Genomic DNA, 21920 nt, shown 5'->3' on the forward strand with positions numbered 1-21920 from the left:
GCGGGGGGGGAACGCCGCGGCGGGGCCGGGGCGGCGGGGCCGGGACGGGCGCGCCTGGAGCCGCCCGCGCCGTTCAAGTAGCCCGCGACTATTGAACCGGCCAATGGACGCGCGGGGCGTCACGGCAGCGCCGGATGGGGCGGGAGGGGCCGCGCAGGGAGGGACGGAGGGAAAGAGGGGTTAAGAAAAAAAAAAAAAAAAAAAAGGAAGGGAGCGGCCGTGACGGGGGAAGAGTCGGGGCTGAGCCGCTCCTCCTGCCCGCAGGAGAGGGAGGGAGAGAGAGAGGGAGGGAGAGAGAGAGGGAGGGAGGGAGGGAGGGAGGGAAGCGCCTCGGCCCCAGGAAACGTGTGTGGGAAACGTGGATGTCCAGCGAAGGGCGACAAGGCTCGCGAAGGGTCTAGAGGACCGTGTCCCAGGAGGAGCGGCTGAGGGAGCTGGGGGTGTTTAAGCTGGAGAAAAGGGGGCTCGGGGGGACCTTTTCGCGCTCTCTACCATTACCTAAAGGAAGGGTGTAGGGAGGGGCGGGTCGGTGTCCGCCACCGTGCCTGTGGTGAGGGCTCAAGGGGAAATGGCCTTGATCTGAGTCGCCCCGGTCTCAGCTTATCACAGAATCACGGAACAGTTTGGGCTGGAAGGGGACCTCAGAGACCAAACAGTTCCACGCCCCTGCCATGGGCACGACACCTTCCACTAGCCCTGGCTGCTCCAAGCCCCCTCCAGTCTGGCCTTGGACACTTCCAGGGATGGAGCAGCCAGAGCTTCTCTGGGCAACCTGTGCCTCAGATCTTAGGATGGTCAGGCATTGGAATAGGTTGCCCAGAGAGGTGGTGGAGTCTCCGTCCAAGGTGGTGTTTGGGAGGCATCTGGATCTGGCAGTGGGTGACATGGTTTAGGGGTTACAGTGGTAGCGCTGGGTTGATGGTTCAGCTTGATCGAGGATCTTGAAGGTCTTTTCCAACTTTGATGATTCTGTGATTCAATGTCCCTTTAAGGAAGTTGGTCTTTTTTACTTGTGAACAGATCTCCACATTCACAGGCCGGTTCATCTCTTCTAATTTTAAATAAAACCAAGTGAGAAGTAATCGGGAGTTTTGAAAGGAACCACAGGGATGCTGGAGAAGCATAGAGGAAGTTTAATGCCATCCATCATTAAACAAGACTTAACATGTGGCTTTAAGTGGAGCTGTCTTCAGTCTAAAATTCAGAGTTCTCCCCCCTCTACATCAGCTACATCAGATCTGGTGAGATCTGAGATTCTCAGGGCAGCAGGCAAATACTACCTATCTTAGGTACAGCTTAATAAACACACAAATTTCTTCCATTCAGGTCTCTGGAAACCACTTTCTTCATCCATTCTTGCAGCTGGAACACAGACTACTCCATGTTGACTTTAACAGCAGTGAAAACATTTTTGCCAAAAGGGTATTTGGTATTTACATCTGATTCTAAGTTTTCTTCAGCTATTAACACTGTACATGGAACCTCTGAGAGCATTTAACATACACAACAGTTTATATGAAATTTACTACTGTATCCAAAATGTAATAAATATGAATAAAACCTAAGAGCTGACAGTACAATAAAAGAGTAAAAGTGCTTTTCTTAAAAAGTGTTTTGGACTTAATATTGAAATGCCTTGATTAAAAACAGAAAAATTACTCTGCTTTTCCCTTGTCAGGCTGCAGCATCAAAAAAAGCAATTAATCCATCTTGATCACAGCCATCCAGAATTTCCAGGAGGAGAGGGACTTTAGTTTTCACATTGGTGCCTTTAAATTTAAATTTATCTATGAAGAGATCTGTGATCATACCTGCAAAGATAAAATTCCAGGAATTACTATTTGCCTTGTTTTCAGTAAGAGATATCTCTACTGTTAACTCATTATTATGTACTAACTATCCTAGTTGTTACAAGACTTTTTTAACTTCATGTTTTAAATAGTGGTTTGATTTTAAACAAACACAAACCACTGTGGGCCCGGATTCCAGATTCATTCCAAAGTGTGTATTTCTGCCATAGAACTACTCATGTCTGAAACACCAAAAAGGAAGGAACCATCACAGGACAGGTAACAAGGACTCTGCTTACACTGTACAAGCTTATTGAAGTGGGTGTCAGGCAGACATTCTCGGGGCTGAAAGATGTATGGGAAACAGCAGAGAATGTTACAGAATTTCCTTCACTAAATGAGATCATCTTCTGTGAGTCTACCTTCCCACTCCTCGTGCATTTTTTTTAACTCTGATGTTCTGCAAAACTTCACCCCTCAGAAATGCTCATTTAACTTGTACCATTCTTAAATGCCATCCTGGATTTGAACACACTCCTTAACCATGTCCATGAAGACAAGGATCACCCAAATATAAGCAGCTGTCTATCAAATATTTAAAAAGTGGACAAGTCAGCTGCAGATAATCCTGTCATGTTCATTCTCAGTGATAAGCTTGTGGGCTCCAAGCCCCATGCTTGAACACCTCCAGGAATGGGGAATCCAAAAAACCTCTTGCTGAAGCTTCCCATGTGTACCCACTCAAAGTATTTAAATTCTGCTAATCCTGACTTCTTAACTATTCCAGCCATGCCCAGCGTGCTCTCTGGACATGAAATCACATTTAAATAAAGTAGAATTATCGACAAACCATAAAGTCTCTCCAGATGTGCAGGTTGTCTCTTGTACTCCTCGAGCAGCTGATCTGCCTCTTCCAAAATGGTGCGGTACTTTGGGAGCAGGAAGTCCACATTCCCTTCGTGAACTTGTAATTCCTCAAAGACATTTTAAAATCGTAAGAACTAACAGCAGATAAGTATCATAAGAGCATAAAAGTAAGAAGAAATTAAGCTTGGGTCTGACAGGAGGAAGTACTTCAAAGGGAACATAATCTCCTTTTACACTAGCAGAAGTTATTTTCAGAGTGTCTCATTTGCTAGTCTTCTAATGAAGTGTCAGATGTTACTTGTCACTTTATAGACTAGATTCTCAAAATTCTGTGTATTACAGCTTCCAGCTCCAAGCCCTGCCAGAATAGGATCATGCCACAGCCCTGCCCCTACAGACTCAAACCTTGACCATATCTTTTTCACAATAAGTGAAGTCCTAAAAAATTGTAGCACATGCTGAAGTCTGAAGGTAAAAGTGGGCTCTGAAAGCATCGCTCAATCATGACAGCAAAAAGTTTTGAAGATGCTCTAAAATGCCTCAGTCTACCATCAGACCAATCTGAGGTGGTCAATAGTATATATCTTTTTATCCTCCACAGAAAGACTCTTCTAGAGAAAAGTAATTATGTTGTGCATTGTGAGTCTGCTGGGACAACAGCTTTCATCAATCACTAGATTATTTTACTGCCTATCAATAAGTTATCATCCAAAAGAATGAGTGATTAAAAAAGTCGAGGATCTGCTGTCTAAATAAAGCCTAAAACAAGCAAGATATGCAACGTTATTATTGCACAGACACGATATGCATTAAGAATAAATTCTCTATTATTGTTTACATCCCTGGTTTGCCAAACCCAGCCCAAGTAAAACACTTTCAGTGATAATAAAGATACACATTATTTTCATTGGTAGGCAGCTTTTCTACTAAGTAGAGAGCTCTGACAACAAGTAGTTTGATCCCCCCAAAGGACAAGAGAGAATTGGCTGTCCATTTTCATCTCCTCTCCACCTAAATAAAAAATACCAAATTGATGATGGCAATTTTTTGACAGTAAAGTCCTGGCTGTTGGAAAAAAGTCCAAGAACTGAGACAAGCTAACTGTTGAGGAGGGTATTAAGCAAAAGATTGAAAAGCAGATAATGCAGAAATTATGAGACACTGGGATGAAGTTCCAAAGCAAGGAAGTCGCATCTGGCCTGGACAATCAACCCCAGATCTAAAAAACTTCTAAAGGTTTGTGGAAAGAGACACAGAAGGAACTGGAAAATAACAGCAGGCTAGAAGAGAAAATTAGATGATAAAGCTGGCTGCCTTCTACTGCCCCATTTCAGCCTTCTCAACATCAGTCAGTAATCCTACGTGTTAATCACTAGTTATATAACAAAAATGGGAATTTTCCTTGAAAGAAACCCCTGGACATTTAAAACACGATTTAATTTAATTCAAGGGAACAGCATTGGAACAGATCCCTACATGACACACATCTGACTTGAGCCACACAACTTGGTATCTGACAGTATAATCCCCCATAAAAACCAAACCATGACAGTTCAGATACTTACTCTCAAAGCATCTATTAAGTGAACCTTCTTGGCCAGCAGCTGCTGATACTCTAATTTAGGGTGGATGAGCTTTAGTGTGTGCCTCACAGATTCTTCACTGACATCTACCAGGGAGTGAAAAGAACCCCAACAAGCAAATGAATACTCTTTCTTCCACTTACAGGAATATCAAATGAACTCAAGGACTAAACAGAGAGGAAATTTTTACCATATGATATGTTGAGATTAATCTTTCTTTTAGTGGCTTCTTTGGAAAGCACATCTTTGAGGATGGATATTGTAGAAATGTTGTCAGACTTAAAATATCCCTCACCTTTTCTAAAAAGGAAGAAAAACTTCAAATGAACAAACTCATAGATTTGTCCCTGTGTTAAAAAATAAGGTCTGTAAATTAATGCCCGTTTTTGTTTGCATGAGCATTAAATGCCTTTGAAGTTATTTCTGCTCCTCAATACAAAAAAATGGAAGTTGGAAAACAATAATTTCACTATATTAGCCAGCCTTGTCCTTTATATTCTAAAAGCAAGCCTTTCCTACCTGGTAACTTTGGGTTTTTTGGACTAATTTCAAGAGAAACCATATTCAGGTTACGGACTGCATCATTACTGGATAGTTCTCACCTCTGGTAATGTCTGAAAATCCTTTTTAAGAAAGATTCTTGCTCACTTTAGGGGGAGTTTTGAAGGAGCTGAGGGTGGAAGGGTGAAGAGTAGGATGAGTGTGAAGTGTCAGACAGTGCTTTAGCAGTTGTATATACCTGTAAGTACTTTCAAGCTGTGTTCCCAGGAAGGTGTTCTGAAAATAAAAGGTGATACTGTCTCCAGCAGGAGTCTTTTCAGGCACCTCAGGCAAGCAAAACACAACCCAGGAGTGAATTTCAGCAAAGCTGAACTGGCCTTTGAGCATCAGGGTGTTCATGGGTCTGTGATATTATGAAATTAAAAGAAAAAGAGGACAGTCAATAGTTAAAAAGGAGGGACACTGTCCGTATAAAATAGTTCCACGTGGTGGTTTCCTTTTAATCAAGACCTGTAAAATCAGATATCTCACTAAGCAGAGATTCATATTGCAGATTACAGCTACCAAGTTTTTGACAAGTTTCACGTTGTTAAACCTGAGATATAGGACAATGGTAAACAACTGACAACACAGCAAATATGACTAAGAGAGAGCTTCAACAGTCTCTAATGCTGTAAACCACCTTTATATCAAGAACAAGGCATAATGGAACTCATTTGCACATTGAAGCCTTTGGTATCATCCCTTCAGTCTTTCAGGTTTGGTTTGAACAAGCAATTCCTTGGAGACAACACAAGATGTTGACTGAGGGTGGGCAAACTTCAATTAGAAACTGCATGAAATGCAAATTTCCTAACAGAAGGATAAGACTAAAAAAAGTCTTGGCTCAGTTTTGGGGCCAAGTCAGCTATGAGAAAAAAATGAGATGAAAAGGGTGGAGGGGAAAATTAGGCTGAAACTGAAAAGACTGTGGTTACTAAGACAGCAGAGTTTCCTTTCTACCACACCCTCAGGTCTACTAACACATGGGGCTGCACTATAACCCAGGGAGAAAAATGAAAAATAACCCGAAAACAGGAATAAAGAATGGCAAGGAACCCATTTGATTCACATTTTCTATTAAGAAACCCATAAAACGGAACTACAGGCTCAAAACTGTAGGGGTCCGAAATTACATATTTAAGTTTACAGCGCAAATATTTCAACTGGATTGTGTCCTTTTTTCAAAAGGAAAAAAAAAGCATTGATTTTTCTTCACAAATACCTGTCATGGTCGATAGAATGAGTTCTCTGATGAAGGGAAAGTGGTTTAATTTGATACTGATGAAGCTGGCAGGTTTTTGGTTGAATTCTCGGCGTTACGTACGCTTGAAGTGTCCCGTACTGACCTTCAATGGAGCGAACCTGCAGAAAGGCACAACACACAAAAAAGGAAAAGGGAAAAGATTAATTCACCACGATTTGGTGAATATTCAACATACATTAAGGAGCTGAAGGAATTTAGTTAAGGAGTTCAAATACAGGTTTGCTTTATGACCTTGATTATCTCTCCTATTTTATAGGGTCTCAGAACTCAAAAAGCAATGTCTTGCAGGACGACATCCATTTCAATATTTTTAATAAAAAAAAGTTAGTAAAGAGTTCTCTTTGGAAATAAAATCACCAAGACTTATATTGTCTGCATGTGCATGGACAAGATAAAAAAGAGAATAAACTCCAGTGGCAGGTGTAAGTCACTGGAGATCCTGAATGTACTGCAGCAAGGTGGCAGCAGAACCTGTGCAGATCAAATCCACCACACTGGGATCCAAATAAGAGTGATAACAGAGTGTTTTGATGACACACAACAGCAAGTTTATAAGTGTTTTTGGTGAGAGAGTAAAAAACCCCTCTTTTTGTCTACTATGAATGCATTTGGTTAATTTTTCTTGTGTTATTTATTCTTTACCTGGTATTTTCAGTACTCCTCACCAAAAACCACATAACCACCCCCAACCTTCCTGCATTGGGTGCACCTTATACAGGCTTAAATTTCTGATGATCATCTTTTGACTGAGAGTTTTACACAAACACGTTATCAGATTAGGAGGCTGAAGTGAGAAAGAGAAAACTTAATGCCTGTGTGCACACTGAGGATTTTCCTAATCATGATTTCCTTCATTATTTCCCCTGGAGGTTGCCATAAAATGTTTGAATTTGGTGGATCATTAAAAATAAAACTCCAAAACACCCACATGCCTTTAGTAAAATAAGCATGGAATGATCGGATTTGCTTCCTCTCTGGAATACAAATCCAGTCTATATTCCCTGGTTAGTTCCCAGTGTTTAACTGCCTTCAAATGGAGGATTATCAGTGCCAGAGCTTTAAGATCCATACACTGCCTCCAGAATCCAATACTTTCCTGATTTGTGATGTCCCCACTGCTTTCATCTGAGGGACACTCAAGGAGGACCTTTGAGGTAACACGTTTTTATAAAGAAATATAAACCCCATATCAGAAGGTTCTCATGAAACAACCAGCAGCAGACATTGGACTGACCATTTCCTTAGGCTGAACACTCAGTCCAGGTAGAGAACTCTCCTCTCCTAAGCAGAAATAACCATTAATTTATTGTGGAAAATATTTTGGAGCATTTTACCTTAAGTTCAAGTCTTGTGGTGTTTGCTTGGCATCGGTAAGTTGCAAGAAGAAAGTTGCTATTTGGCTGTAAACAGAAGAAAAATAATACAAAACAGGTCTGTGGACTCACAAAATTTCCAACTGGCCTGTTGACTGTAGACTTGTACAGTAAAGTTTTTGATTCTGTATGTACAGCTATTTCCAACAATGAAATAAAAAAAGTCATCTTTGGTTCCCCTGAATATTCTAATAATTTTAAGTATGGCAGAGTTAAAAAAAAGTTCTTTATATAAGGAGAAAACAACCAAAGCCTTTTATATTCTTTAATATCACCATAAAGATTACCACATATACCTTCCTTTCATCTAAAAAATGCATGTCAGCCTGCCCCTGCAATATTAGTTCAACTTTCAAAAACTAAAGCAAGATCAGTAAGAAAACACACCAAAAAAGTGCTAAACTGATCACCATAAATGACCAGAAACTTAAAATTAAAAGTTGATATCTAAAAACCTCAGGGAAGACCAGTGATGGGCAAATTTAGTTCTTTAAAACAGAGGAATGTTACAAGGAAAAAGATTTCACAGAAGATTTTCATAATCCTAAGGCGGTTTCTGGATTTTTTCCCCAGAAAACCCCTCATCATCATTAGTAATTCTATAACTACTTAAGTCTGTAATTATTATATAAAAAAGTGCACTAAACATTTGACTCTCCACACAGAGGAACTTTCGCATTCTAAAGAGATTTTTAAGAAATGAACCGAGGAAGAAATATAACGTTCTTCACCTACATTACCTTGAAGTAAATATGTAATTCTGTGAAACCCAGAGAAGAGAGCAATAGTGACTGTGAATAGTGAATGTATCAGGCTGAAAAAAAAAAAAAAGGCAAGAGGGCAGCTGCTCCTGGATCCTTTTGCACATATTTAGCTGTGCCTTATGTCAGGACCTGCCACTAACTCCAAAATTCTGCAGTATCTCTAATGAAGCTGAGCTCTCCAAAATTACCACATGAGTAGTTAAAATCAATATATTTGAAATCACAAAAATATAAACCCAAGTCCTATTTCTACTACTCAATATTAAGAGTTTTCATCAGGTGATCCCCATAAATATCATCTCTTCTGTTTCACTTACCTCAGAATCACAGCTGCTAAAACTAACAACGGCAGAATTTTTATCCACATCCAGCAAGTCTATTGGGACATCACTCTGCAGAACACAGGGGGAAGGAAAAATAAAGAGCTTAAGTTCCTGAGGAGCTTCTAGTGTATTTATCCTCTAACTGTCACCAATCTTTTTAATAGGCAGAGGCAATGATTGCCTCATCCAAGGGGTAAAAGCCTAACAGACATGCAGCTTACTACTTAATCCTGGAGTAACATCATGATCTTTTTCTTATTCTCTTACAGAGTCCTGAACTCTTGTGGGGTTAGCCTACAACAACATCAGTGTAAGGTATGTAACTGTCTTTCAGACAGAAAGGGTAGATTAAACAATTTATTTAAATTAATTTGTTCCTCACTTAGCTATGGAAACATCAGATAATATAGAGCTGCAAATCAGCTGCAGCTTAGCATTGTTCTGTAACATCCTTAATAAAAGTAAGATTTTTATTAAGAAGTGAAAAATAAAATCCTGCAGTAGTTCTCTCACCTCACAAATCTCTCACCTTGTCACATTTTTCTCCCCAAGCACTTCCCAAGAGAAGGTAATTCAGTACCACCACTCTTTGTGAGTCATCTACCAAAGACGCCATTAATTTCAGCTGATGCAGTAGGAGGAACAATTAATTAAGGCTGCTCTACTGGGCAGCAGTATTTATCCCCAGTTGCACACAAATCAGATGCTGTTCCACTCTGAAAGTGCACAGGTGGCCCATAACATTCTAAAATTAATTTTCCACTACAGAGGGTACTTAACTGGCAAATGACGATCTTCACCTCACTGAAGATTTAACTGGTGTTTAAATAAGGACGTGCAAAAGCAAACACAAAGTTGCAAAGAAACCTTCTGGTACAGCAGGCACTTTGGCCTGTTTTGGCAATGTAATGCTGCTCTGCTCAAGCCACCAAGAACAAACCCACACCCACCTGGACCAGGACATTATCTATGGCTGTCTGCACCTCCAAGATGAGGCTGTAGCTGGCATCGTCCTTGTTTAATGTGAACTTCTCATTCACACTGAATGCAGGTACTGAGGAAACAGCAGTGCTGGACTGAGAGGACTGCTGGTATTTTTCCCTTTCCTGAAGTACTTTCATCTGTAAGTGTTCCAGTTCATTCCTAGAAAAGGGAAACAATTTATAATGTCTTTAAAACGGCAGCTAGAAAAGCTACCATAGATATTATGCAAATTAAGCTTGCAAGGCAATCATGTTTATCTCCTGTCCTCAGTTTTTCAGCCAGAAGTGACTGGTGACTCCCCTTCCACATACTGAACAAAGACAAAATATAAACTATATCACATGGACATGTAGATTGTACAGTTCCTTGTCAAAAGGGATTTCTCTGAGACACAGGAAAGGACAACTTTTTTTTCCTTCAAGAGTGCAATGCATTTTGAATAATATGCTACTTTCCTGCCATCATTTAGGAGCTATAAGGCAGCAGAGAAGAAGGGAATCTTATTTTGCTGATGCTGAGGAAGAAGGCATTAAGACATCATCATCACATTCATGACTGTGAAATGAGGCTGCTATTCATTTCTACTTTGAAAAGGCCTGATTCCACTTCTAGATATATTAATGATACAGAAAATCCAGAGAGACAGGAAGGAAAAAATGACATTTCAGCTTTTAACATTTCAATTCTTCCATTTAAATTTCTTTCTAGTGCAATTACCTTAAGGATGAAATCTTGTTCTGCATTTCTTGGCTTAATTTTAGTTCTTCACCTGATCCACCTTCTCTATGGACAGGTTCTGTAGTCAGTCCTGTCAGCCAGCCTAAACCAATATATGAAATTTATATTCCTTATAAGCTAAAAGGAAATCCTACACTCAGCTATTATACATGTGGAGCTATGTTTGTTCCAGATATTGGGTAGAGAGAATAGAGCCTAATTTAATCCTTTTTTGGAGGATTAATCTAGACCTTGAGCATGATTTTTTACGGGTTTCATTCTTAAAGTGGAAAACATTACTTATTCTTTTTCATTAAGTGCTTTGAGCAATAAATCCCTCTGTGACAGTTTTTAACTGAGCACTTCTATTTTTTCCCACCTCTGGTTTTCTGACAAAACCTCAAATAATTGTCAGGGCTACAGCTGGAAACAAAACAAAAGCTGTGCAGCGTGTTTACAGCAAACTGTACCCTGCACAGTGGGCTTAGAGATTAAATGCTGCTGGTTGGAGTGAAAAAAAATTATCTTTTTGCTCACTAAATTTCATTTATTTATAAAAGCAAATGCCAATTGATTACATTCTGACACCTCAGGCATGACATGCAGACTTGAAGAGTGTTTATAGCTCTACCTACCTGCCAAAATCAGTCTAGTGCACATCCTACCAGAGTTTACCTCTGAAAACCTACAGGGGAATATGGGCTTGCCCTTTTTTCTATCTCCTATGATTCATGGATCTTTATAACATTCCCACTGAAAGAAGCCTCAGATTACTTTGGCCATAGTACTATTGCAGCCCATCACACCAAAATAATTCATACGAGGTCAGGCAGAAGAGTCTTTTGATCACCCAGAGACCACTTAAAAGAGGCACTTGAACACCATTACTTGGCAATAACTAACTGAGAATTATATCTTGCCAAAGTACGTGATTTTGAATACAAGAAGTTTCAGCAGGCTAAATTTTAGCCCTGAAGGCAACCCAAGATAGAGAATTAGCAATATTTTAGCTCCAGCAGTTGACATATGCAGCCTGTTTACCATGACCTCTGTGACAGTCAGGCCAATGGCTCAAACCCTACAGAGGAGCTGCTGAGATGCTTCATGTTTTCTACTTTATTTTCTACTGAAAGCAAAATCAACCCCATTTAAAGCCCCGTGAAACTGCAAAGGAACGAAATTTTCTAAAAGACGGGGTAAAAAAAGAAAGCACATCTATCACTATTTTTAATTTAAAGAGCTTATAAATAGTTCCTTTGGACATAACATATTCATTATTTCATCATAGTTAGGCAACAGTCTGCACCAAAAAAAATTGCCAGCCAGAACACATGAAGAACATCTTAAAAGTGTAAAACCCTCATAGTTTAATATTATTCTGGTTCCAATCAGAACAAAAAATTTCAGAGCTCTGAGCTGCACTAAAAACATAGTCTGCTTCATTTTATCACATCACCACACACGGAATTTATTGAGTAAATAATATGAAGCTTACCTGAGTATGTGGCTGCTAAAATTTCATCATAGCCATCTTTTCCTACACAGCCACCCTGGATTGAGGCAATGCTCTCCGATAAAGCCTTCAAGGAAACACATTCAGGCAGGGGGAAATATCACTGCACTCAGTTTAGAAGTCTGGAGGGGGGTTTTGTGGAGGTTTTAAGGGTTGTGCTCCTCCTTCTACCTGCATTCCAAAATATCTACAGAAATGCACAATATCTAGACCTACAAAAAAGTAGCTGATGACTATCACAGCTAAATCTTGGTGTTTTAATAAATACATTCCAATTCTACTCCACTTAAGGAATATATGTGAAAGTTTAAAGCAAAACACTGATAGACAATATTTTTCCATCAGGAATTAGCAATCTGACTGAAGGCTGAAGTGATCTCTGTGGGTCCAATCTGCTCCTTTAAACAACTGATAACCAAAGTCATTATGCTCAGTAAAGTCCTGACAGCTGACATTTATTATTTTGCACGTAAAACAAACTATACACAACATGGGGTTGTTTTTTCACTGAATACTGTATTAGGTTACACCAGGAGAGACTTCAGCAGTCAGTAGAGCCAGACCTTCAACATACCCTCTTCACTATTTTGATCTGTGCTTATATCAGGACTGTTTCACTGTCTGGTTCTTAAGTATTAGAATACTGATTTCAAATTCATATCGTCAACATTTTCAAATTAAAACCAAACCACATATTTTAGTGGTAATGATCATGTAAATTTTGAAACACAGATAACATTTTAAAAATTAATTCTTTCCCAGCAGAGTACGAGCAATGTGGGCTCACATAATCATGTCGAAGGACAGGCTCATCCGCGCTCTCAAAGGCATAGATTTCTATCATTCCATCATCTCGCCCAACAAGCAATTCCTTAACTCCATCTCCCAGAATGTCAAAGCTGTCAAGGCATAAGATACCTAAAGAAGAAGAAAACAAAGCTGTTTGCTTCATCTTTATTTGTTTACGACACAGTAACACACAGGCCACGCTCTGTTACACAGAAAGAGACTCTCGGTCGGCTTTTGAGGTGTAATTAAAGATATTTCTGGACGAGTCCTCTAGAGGGCTCAAGTCCCTCACCTGTGCCAGGCTGTACAGAGGATTTTACAGCAACCAATTCCAAATAGAAACTGCTGAATAGACACCCCTTCTGATGTTCAGATCACTTACTTCTGAGGGGTTTAACCCTCCCTCATCAAACATTTCTTCAGACGAACTATTTGTCTGCCCTCACTGCTGTAACTTTGCCAGTTGAAGAAGCAAGTATTCTTTGCTTCTTAAAATTGACTTAAAGCTATTGGTAAATGGAATAGGAATTCTGGGTAAGATGACAGAAAGAGGGTTCTGACTGTGCCAGGCCTGGACTAGGTACTGCTGCTTGACACGTACTCAGTACTTGCACATGTGGAGGCAGCCTATGACAACTAATCATCTCTGGACAGGAAAGAGAGTTAGGGTCTGGAAAAAGGAAAAAGCACTGAGAGAGTCTGTACAAGAATTAATATGAAAATAGAGATGGAATTTAACTTTCAGGACTCCTTCGTATTTCACAGGAAGAGTGAGGACATACTAGAAAGCATGAAACTAAAAAGCTGTGAAAACAAAAGCACGTTAAAGTACTGAAAATAAAATGAACACAAAATAGAAAGCAAGACAAACTCACTGGAATAATTTGTAAGAAAATCAGAAAAATGAAAGAGACCTTAGTCATATTTCTTGAGTTTTCTACTTGTAATAAAGCCTCAAATATGCTGGAAAGCTAAAGAGTGAGAGATTGAGACACGTACCTCCTCTCTTTTTTTCATTTCCAATTTCCCACTTGTGTACAGGCTTGGTACCAGTGATCTGGGTAACACCCAGTTTACCATCAGAAGTTCCATACACAATTTCTTCCCCAGAATCACCTAAACACAAACTGAACTTAGAATCAACACAATCAAGTACACCAATTTAAAAAGGCTGTGTAGTTACACTCTACAGCCCAAGGGAAAATACTAAATTAGTGTTGTGTAACAGAACTGTTAGGCTTCCAAACAAAAACCAAATACATGAAAACTGAACCCATTCTGCTAATTTCTTCATGACCATCACTACTGTGCCATGACTGCCCACCCTGCACTGGAATTCTGCCTAAAAACCATTCAGAATCCAATACTTCAAATTTCAGCAAAGGTAGGCTACTCAGTTGTTTTTACAGAAGAGAAACAGAGAGATCCATTGAGAACACACCTCCAGTAGTCAGTGTTGTGCCAAAACTTCAGTAATTAAGAATTATTTTTCCAAACAGCTCTCAGTGTTGTTGTGACACAATCTAACAAACTAAATTAAGCACCAGATTAACACACTAAAGCGATTTCTATTAGGTTAGAACAGATTAGCAAGAAGGATGATCAAACTATTTTAAGCTTGATCCTTCCAGTCTTAGTTCAATATTCCTAGCTATCCATGGATTCCAGCTATGGTATTCCATGTGTTAGAGAAACCCAAACCCAAAATTTTGACAAGGCCCCTGAAAATCCAGTTTGTATTTACACAATGAGACCACTTAATATCTCACTGCTCCTCTAAATGGCTTTCAATTAAATGTGAATATCATTTAAAACTGTCTAAAACACGTGTGTGTGTATTTAGCTGTCTGTAAGAAATGACTTCACACAGTTAATTTTATGCTGCGCTTTTTACATCAGCTTAAAATCATGACAAAATAATCCATTAATACAAGCAATAAAAACTTTTAAATGTAGTAAAATAGCATCAGTTAGTTATATTTGTATTCAAAATCTTGTTACCCCCATTTCCATTGCTCAGAGCAAGAACAGTAGGTGGTCCAGGAACTTCTATTTCATACAGCAAATCAGATCCCTAAAGACAAAGAGAACTATCTTGAATGAATTTGTTAAAAAAAACGAAAAAACCAAAACAAAACCAAAACTAAGAACAACCCCAAAACACCAACCACAAACCAAACCCTACAAGGATAAACTTACTATGGATCATAGTAACATAAGCTTCACTTCTACAAACTCCCAATACCTGTGGGAGAACCATTTCTAAGCCAAAACAGAGTAAAGTTTACAGAAATAAAACCTATGACTCTTGAAATGTGTTATTATTAAAAACAATTCATGAATTTAGCATATAAATTCATCTAAGCACTTAATATCATTCAGACTTGTCACAACAGCAATTTGTGAGAGCAAGAATTTCCAAACTGATAAAGATTTGAAGAAATTAAATGTTTATGTGAGCGTGTTTAGTTAGAAGGGACTAATTTGTCATCTACTTCCACCTATGAATTCCAAAGCCTATTTATAGTGGTTTTATTGATCCTCATGCAGCAAGTTTATAACCATGATTTTCCTTTAAAATAAAAGGAATGTACCAGCATTACAGCCAGCAACACTGCCAAGTAAGACACAATACACTTATCCTTCTGGTGTTTAATACATGCTGATTGCTGATTCCCTTAAGAATTAGCAGAATTCTGCAGCATCAACACATAAAACGCAAAGAAACAAGTAAATTAACCTGTAAAACCCTGAGGAGTCTATCCTGACATGCAAGCACTGGTGTAATGCACTTCACTTTGTCCACAGGAAGGCAGAGAACATCATTGATCTTATCTCCTGATAGGAAGTAGTGCTGGTCCTTGCAGTCACAGTAATGGTTATAGATGTAGCTTGCACAGAGGAAGAGATCTGCTCCTGAAATATGCCTGAGGAAAAGAAAACACTTCCTGGAGCATTTTCCCAGTACAGTTGCAGTGAGAGTCTCTTAGCCTTGCTACATGCTTGTAGCTTCAAGGTATTATAGGGCCCTGCAAGCTGTTCCAGTTTCAGAAGTTCCCTGTAAATGTTAAAACCACATGATTTCTGTAGCTCTCCAATTTCCTGTTTTGTCTTCAGGTCTCCTTATAAAAATTTCATCACTCTATTTTTTATCCATTCATTCTTCTCCAGCTGATTTATCTATAGCAGCATCTTACAATGTGATCCAAAGAGAAAAACAAAAACATTGTTCCTGTTCTGCTACAGGAAGGGTATAAGGACATGACACGCTGTGGCAACAACCCCAGCCCTGCTCATCTGCATTTGCACTGTGTGAGTGCCTCCAGATCCATCCCAATACCTCTCCCAAGCCCCTCTAAACTTCCTAAACTTCACCATGATTTTCCAAGTTCATTCCTACATGTCAGTGTTACCTATAAGTACGCAATAACAGTGAAAAATAATTTAATACAATCATAAACTAACAATCTGCTATGAAAAAACTGCAAAGTATCATACATACATAGCTTTGATGCTTTCAGTCAGGTTAGTTTCAAAGGAAAGAAACTGCTTCCCTCTTTTTGTGAAACCTCTAACTTCGGGTCCTATAGCCACAAAAATTTTCTCCTGTGGTGTGTTAAGAGCTCCTCCCAGCTCCAATCTTGCAATTTTTTGGCCTGGTAGTGTCTTGAACACTGGCTGTAAATAGAACAGCAATTTTCATCATCATCAAATTGTATTTATGGTAATCTTTTAACACAATGGATAACGAATTTGCTTTACAATTTCTGTAAAAATTAAGATACTATGGATTATGTGCAGAGGAAAAACAATCTGCACAACTGCCTTTGGAATCCCAGAGCAATCAAGCATTTTATAAATCAATAAATATAAAAATTATAATAAATTAAGACTTCATTGCCTCAGTGTTATTCATCCACATAAAAAATTCACTGCTGTCAGCTGATTTTGTTTGTGAATCTTTTTTCTTAAAGAAAAACCTACACACACATTCCCTCTTAACATATTGCATTTTTATGCCACAATACTACACAGATTTATTTGTATGGCTGTAGAACCCTTATGAGCTAACCATGAACTTCCTAAAGGAAAAAATAAAACTCATAAAACAAAATAATAATTTTTATAATAATAATAATAATAATAATTTTTTAAGCAATCTATTTTTTAAAAAGCAATCAGTTTGTCAAAATCCCTAACGTGGTTTAATGACTCTCTGCATGTTTTTGTCCCAGCACAATAACTGTGTTAGTGTACAGGCTTGAGCCCAACTTAACTGCAGAAGGTGTGGAACTGACTTTCTTTGTGATGATCCACATGTAGTGTCTGACTCCAAAACTGTGGATGTGCTTGACCAGCCACAAAATCCTCAAGCCCTCACCACAGTATCAGGTATCAGTCCACAGCTCTACCTTGACACCTTCCACAGGTATCTTATTTGTCATGTCAGTAAAAAGAGACTTTCAAAGTTCACTGGAAAGAATACTTCAAAAATAAAATTTTAAATGGAACATTCCCACTTACCACAGCTTCCCCTTTTTTTATGCCAAAGCATGTAACGACCCCATCCTGATCTCCAACAACCACCTTCAAAAGTATAACACACAGTTATTTTTTTATTACACACACAACTACGTTCTTAAATAATGCTTTTTCTCTATTCACAGAATGCTATGGGTTGGAAAGAAACTTAAAGATCCTCTCATTCTGACCCCCCTGCCCTGGGCAGGACACCTTCCACTATTCCAGGTTGCTCAGAGCCCCATCCAGGCTGGCCTTGAACACTTCCAGGGATGGGGCAGCCACAGCTTCTCTGGACTACCTGTGCCAGGGCCTCACCACCCTCACAGGGAAGAATTTTTTCCTAGTATCTAATCTATTCTTTATCAGTTTGAGGCCATTCCCTCTTGTCCTGTCACTACATGCCCTTGTAAATAATTATTATAACATTAATGATATTTCCATATACTTAAGGACTTTAAATTCTAGACTACTTAATTCCACAGCCACAGGGGAGTATGCTTTAGAGATCTATATAAAGTGCTCTGGATGGGACACTGAAGCCTAAGAACAGTAGCTCAAGTAAAAGCATTTACAATCCTTTTCCTGCTTCTAAGCCAGCAACCACGAGGTGAAGATGTATTAGGGAAGAGCTGCATTTTCACACTGAGACTTTACTATTGAAGCAAAAAAATACACTGTTGTTTGATTGAGTTTTCCTAACCAGGTTTCCCTTAATTTGAACTTATGTTAAGGAAAACTTAAAAAGAAATATTTCACAGGATCATCAAGGTTGGAAGAGAACCTTAAGGTCACCAAGTCCAACCACCAACCAAGCACTGCCACAGTAACCCTTAAAGCACATCACCCAGCGCCAGATCCAGATACCTCTTAAACACCACCTCCCAGTGCAAGCAATTCCTGACCATCCTAACCGTGAAAAAGTCTTTTCTAATATCTAATCTCAATCTCCCCGGTCTCAATTTAAGGCCGTTATAAATGCAGAAATAAGAGAAGTATGCAAAAACTCCCTTGTGGTTTCAGCAATGCCTTCCTCATTCTGAAATCTTTCCAAGCACCAACTTAGGTATTTTTTTTCCAAATAAATAAGTTTTCCAAAGCTGGGTTCCGCAGTCCTTCCCCAAAGAAACCCGGGGGGGATGATTAAGGATATTATCGGGACGCACTCCCCAGCCAGAAAACCCTTGAGCTGGAGCCCGCAGCCCCGCGCGGTACCTTCTGCGTGGCCTTTTTCCCCGAGGCGGGCAGGAGCCTCATGGTCTTCTGCGCCGTGACTCCCACCTGTGGAAGAGACGCTCCTGAGCGGGCACGGCCGCTCCCGGGAAGCGGCACCGGGCACCTCGCAGGCCCCGCCGCACGGCTCCCCCTCCCCGCCCAGGCCACCCTCGCTCGCCCGGGGCCCTGCCCGCTGCCGGGGAGATCCCGAGCCCACCTGCAGGTAATCCACGCGCGCCAGGCCCGGCTCCATCGCTCCCGTGGGATGCGGGTCCGCCCGCCCCTCCCGCGGGCACAGCGCGCCCCGCGCCCCGTCACCGCGGCAACCCCCGCGCCCAGCCCGCCTCCCATTGGCTGGGCGGGCGGCCGGGGGGGCGGGGCCGCGGCAGGGCGAGCGCTGCGATTGGTCAGAACGCGTCGGCGTGGGCGGGGCCCACGTCAAGTGGGCGGAGCGTCTCTCCTGGGAGCGGAGCCGGGATCGTATCCGTGCGGGTTTTCCAGGCTCCGGCTGCCAAACCACCGAGGAAGCGGTAAAGTAGGAATGTTTTATTTTAACAACGAAGCGTCGTTGGGAGCTGTGTAACAAAATGCCAGCCCCGCACGGAGTACCGAGTTGTTTGTTGGTTTTTTTTTTTTGTTGTTGTTGTTTTTGTTTTTTTTTTTTTAAATCGTTTCACCCACGTAACGAGGAGCTTTGGACCGAGTTCACGTGAGCTCCACATGGCGGGGTTTGTAAAAAGAAAAAGAAAAAAAAAGAAAAAAAAGAAAAAAAAAAAGAAAAAAAAAGAAAAAAAAAAGAAAAAAAAAAGAAAAAAAGAGAAGGTCTAGTCCTTACTCTGCTAAGTAAAGACGCTGAGTTAAGAAACGTAGCTGTGGGTACGTGTATATACAGACATGTCGAACAGTGCTACTACAATTAACATCCACACTTACCTGGCTTTTATTAACTCCTTGCGGTCATACCACGAGTTCTGGGCTTACACACATTGCTAATAAAGAACAAATATTTCAAGTAATCCTCCACTGATCTCTAGTTGGTTTATTGTATGACGAAAAATTCCTATTTGTACCTGGTCACTGCAAGGAACAGAGTATTACGCTGCATCTGTTAATTTTTTTCTTGCAAATTTAGTGCAAAGAATTCTCCATATGTACTCATAAACCTGTTAAAATATCAGCAAATCGATACCATTATACCTTTTTTTTAATGCATAAATGCAAAAAAAAATATTATGATAGTTCTTGCTTTTAGACAAGTAAAATGAAGAGAGCAATCCTTTTGTGGTGAGTTAATAAAACTTCCTAAGACTAAATTCCATAGAAGCTGTACATAAAGTTATTTAGTGCTAAAAATCTACAATACATTTTTTCAAGTATAAGATACTGAAATATTATTGCCAATAAATAGTTGTGCTGTAGTCAAAGCCACGGTTCCTTTGTTGTATCATTCACATCTCAACATATTAGGGTTTAGTTTCTCACTGAGTTTATGTATTAAAATTGCCAACTCTTCTGTTGCTTGGGATTTATCCTCCAAAAGTTCGTAGCGAAGACTGGAGATGTCCTGTTTGATTTCCTTTAGTTCACCTGTATTAATAATGGAAAGAAGCATTTGTTAGCAAAGTTTAACATTCATTCAGTACTCTTAAGTGCCATCAGTGCCCGTTTCAGATTATTATCCCAAAAGGTTTGTGAGAGCAGACACAGGATGGGGCAGGAGGATTTACCTCTTCTGCATTCTCAATGAGATGTAGATGTCCCCCCAACCCTAAACAGCACCAAAGGTATTTTAAAAGTCCATTGAACATTAATGTTATGCTCCAGGTGTACACACAACACCAAATATTCACAAAGTGCTGTACACAGGTTAATGAATTAATCACAGCAACACTGCTGAACAGCTGGTAAATATTAGTATCCCCTTTAGAGAGAAAATGCAGAGATATTTTTTTTTTCTGAAGGAATGTGCTAAGATCACACAGGAAAAGTGTGGCAGAGCTGGCAGTGAAACTCACAGCTTCTGAATCTCTCTCCTCTTCCTTACCAACATCCTTGGAATTAGAAAATGTCAACCAATTTAAAATTACATTACAAATTTGGCACAAATCTAAAAAACACATTTAAAAGAAACCAACTGTCAAGGCCAGGCCCATAACAGCATGTTTTCTATCACAGGGTGTTCAGTTCAAGAGCAGAAGAAGCTTTTTAAAACTTTCAAGTACTGTTCTTCCATCAAGTGTGAGGCCTGTGAATTCTTACACAGTATCTGCCTCAGGAAATTATTTGTCATGTGTGAAATAAAAGACTCTGAAAATGCACCTGAATTCTCTAGTGATGCAAACCAGGGGAGAGTCCCTAGATATGTTAAAATAGCTGCAGTACATAACAATTCAGATGTTTCCTATTTAGAATGTAGCAGACTTCAAAAATTGTGTCTTCAAAGGTTGGATCTGTCCTTTGGGTACCAATGACATGCTCACAACACAGACCATCAGCTTTGCTGTACAGCTCAGGAGTGAGATTCAGGGGTTGCCTGCCTTGCTCAAAGTGGACCTTCCTCTACAAAAATGGGTGACAAAACATGAACCATCATGTCAGTAAACCCTGATTCTTCTGCACTGTCTTCCTTATCTAGACACACATATATACCCATAGCAAAGTGGCATCAGGGCACTGGAAAGACCTGCATGTCCCTGGTGCTCTTGGGGAGAGAACACTCTTTTCATCACTCACTTGGTAGATGATTTCCCACATCACAGAGCAGGAACAGGAGGAAAGCAATGGGAATCAGGAAAAGGGCACACTGAGAAGATGACACTTTTAGGAGCTTCTCTGCTTTTGTCACTCACAAGCACAGCTCTGTGCAGCCAACAGGATGGGGACTCAGTCTGCACAGTGCTGCCTTTTGAAGGCACAGAGTGGGTTTTAATTTAATCCTTTTTTGCTCCCTGCTTCTCACTGCAGAGGGTAACTAAGAAGCAAAATAGAAGCTATGCTGTCCTAGCTGAGGGAGCAGCCCATTCAGGTCCCTCACATCACATATGCACACAGCTGCCTGATGCTTCCATGTAAAAGCTCTTCTGATCCCAAGTTGTCCATCACTGCATCACTCTATCGCCTGATATTTAGCTAAAGGGCAGAGTAAATACACTCCATGTTGCACACACCTCTTTTATTTTGTTTGGGGAACTGCCTAGAGCACAAGGGTTTCTTTGTTGGAGTGTAGGCCTGTATTTCATTCCTGGATGGCTGGAGGAAGGAGGACAACATTTGTCTTAACCTCATCCCAATGGGAGTTGGGGCTGTGCCTGGAGCACACACCCCTCACAGCTACCAGGGAAGTTGTGCACTGTCAACAGACAGCAAGCTCAGATCCATCACTTCTCAAAAGGTCTCTGGTCACACACTAAAAGAGTGGCTACAGGTTTTCCCCACCATGCAGCTGACTATGGAGCTCTGTTTAATGATGTGCAGCTTCAGAGGTGACTATTCCTCACAGCTTTATAAAGGAAGGCAAAACAAGTGATTCACGGTGTTAAGTGGTAAATTGTATGTTCAACTGAATGAAACAGAGAGAAAGTTGTCCTGCAGCTCTGGCTAAAAGTGTAAGTACAGTTAGTGGCTTCCTCACAGATTTCCTCTGTAGCTGTGCATCATGTCCGTGCTCTCAATTT

At 40.2% G+C, this 21920-nt stretch overlaps 2 protein-coding genes across 3 annotated transcripts in view; both read right to left on the reverse strand.

The window, feature by feature from the left end:
• Positions 1 to 1110: 1110 nt before the first annotated feature.
• On the reverse strand, positions 1111 to 18571 carry BBS7 (Bardet-Biedl syndrome 7). The gene is made up of 19 exons (XM_027659008.1): positions 18464 to 18571; positions 18247 to 18312; positions 17035 to 17097; positions 16013 to 16188; positions 15251 to 15437; positions 14512 to 14584; positions 13510 to 13626; positions 12509 to 12639; positions 11704 to 11788; positions 10209 to 10311; positions 9458 to 9650; positions 8502 to 8576; positions 7382 to 7447; positions 6006 to 6145; positions 4980 to 5144; positions 4431 to 4540; positions 4223 to 4326; positions 2641 to 2764; positions 1111 to 1811 (listed from the first exon to the last, which is right to left on the reverse strand). Exons 1-19 carry the CDS (start codon positions 18497 to 18499, stop codon positions 1675 to 1677), a joined length of 2151 nt encoding a protein of 716 aa, XP_027514809.1. The 5' UTR covers positions 18500 to 18571; the 3' UTR covers positions 1111 to 1674.
• A 704-nt stretch (positions 18572 to 19275) lies between these two features.
• Positions 19276 to 21920, reverse strand: part of TRPC3 (transient receptor potential cation channel subfamily C member 3) — a 36809-nt gene continuing 34164 nt past the window's right edge. For both annotated transcript variants that reach the window (XM_027659029.1, XM_027659028.1), the window contains exon 12: positions 19276 to 19833. In XM_027659029.1, the coding sequence (XP_027514830.1) occupies positions 19691 to 19833 (143 nt within the window). In that variant the 3' untranslated portion in view covers positions 19276 to 19690. The remainder of the gene's footprint in view (positions 19834 to 21920) is intronic.

Source organism: Corapipo altera, unplaced genomic scaffold, assembly GCF_003945725.1.
Source record: "Corapipo altera isolate COAL_440 unplaced genomic scaffold, ASM394572v1 255, whole genome shotgun sequence".
NCBI lineage: Eukaryota > Metazoa > Chordata > Aves > Passeriformes > Pipridae > Corapipo > Corapipo altera.

What these genes read in the sequence shown, in the direction of transcription:
- BBS7 (XM_027659008.1), bottom strand. Translation starts at nt 18,499, where the DNA reads ATGGAGCCGGGCCTGGCGCGCGTGGATTACCTGCAG. An exon ending in GGAAAAAGGCCACGCAGAAG is followed by an intron (nt 17,098 to 18,246) that starts GTACCGCGCGGG and finishes ATACTTTTGAAG; the next exon opens with GTGGTTGTTGGAGATCAGGA. An exon ending in TCTGAGCAATGGAAATGGGG is followed by an intron (nt 13,627 to 14,511) that starts GTAACAAGATTT and finishes GTTTGTGTTTAG; the next exon opens with GTGATTCTGGGGAAGAAATT.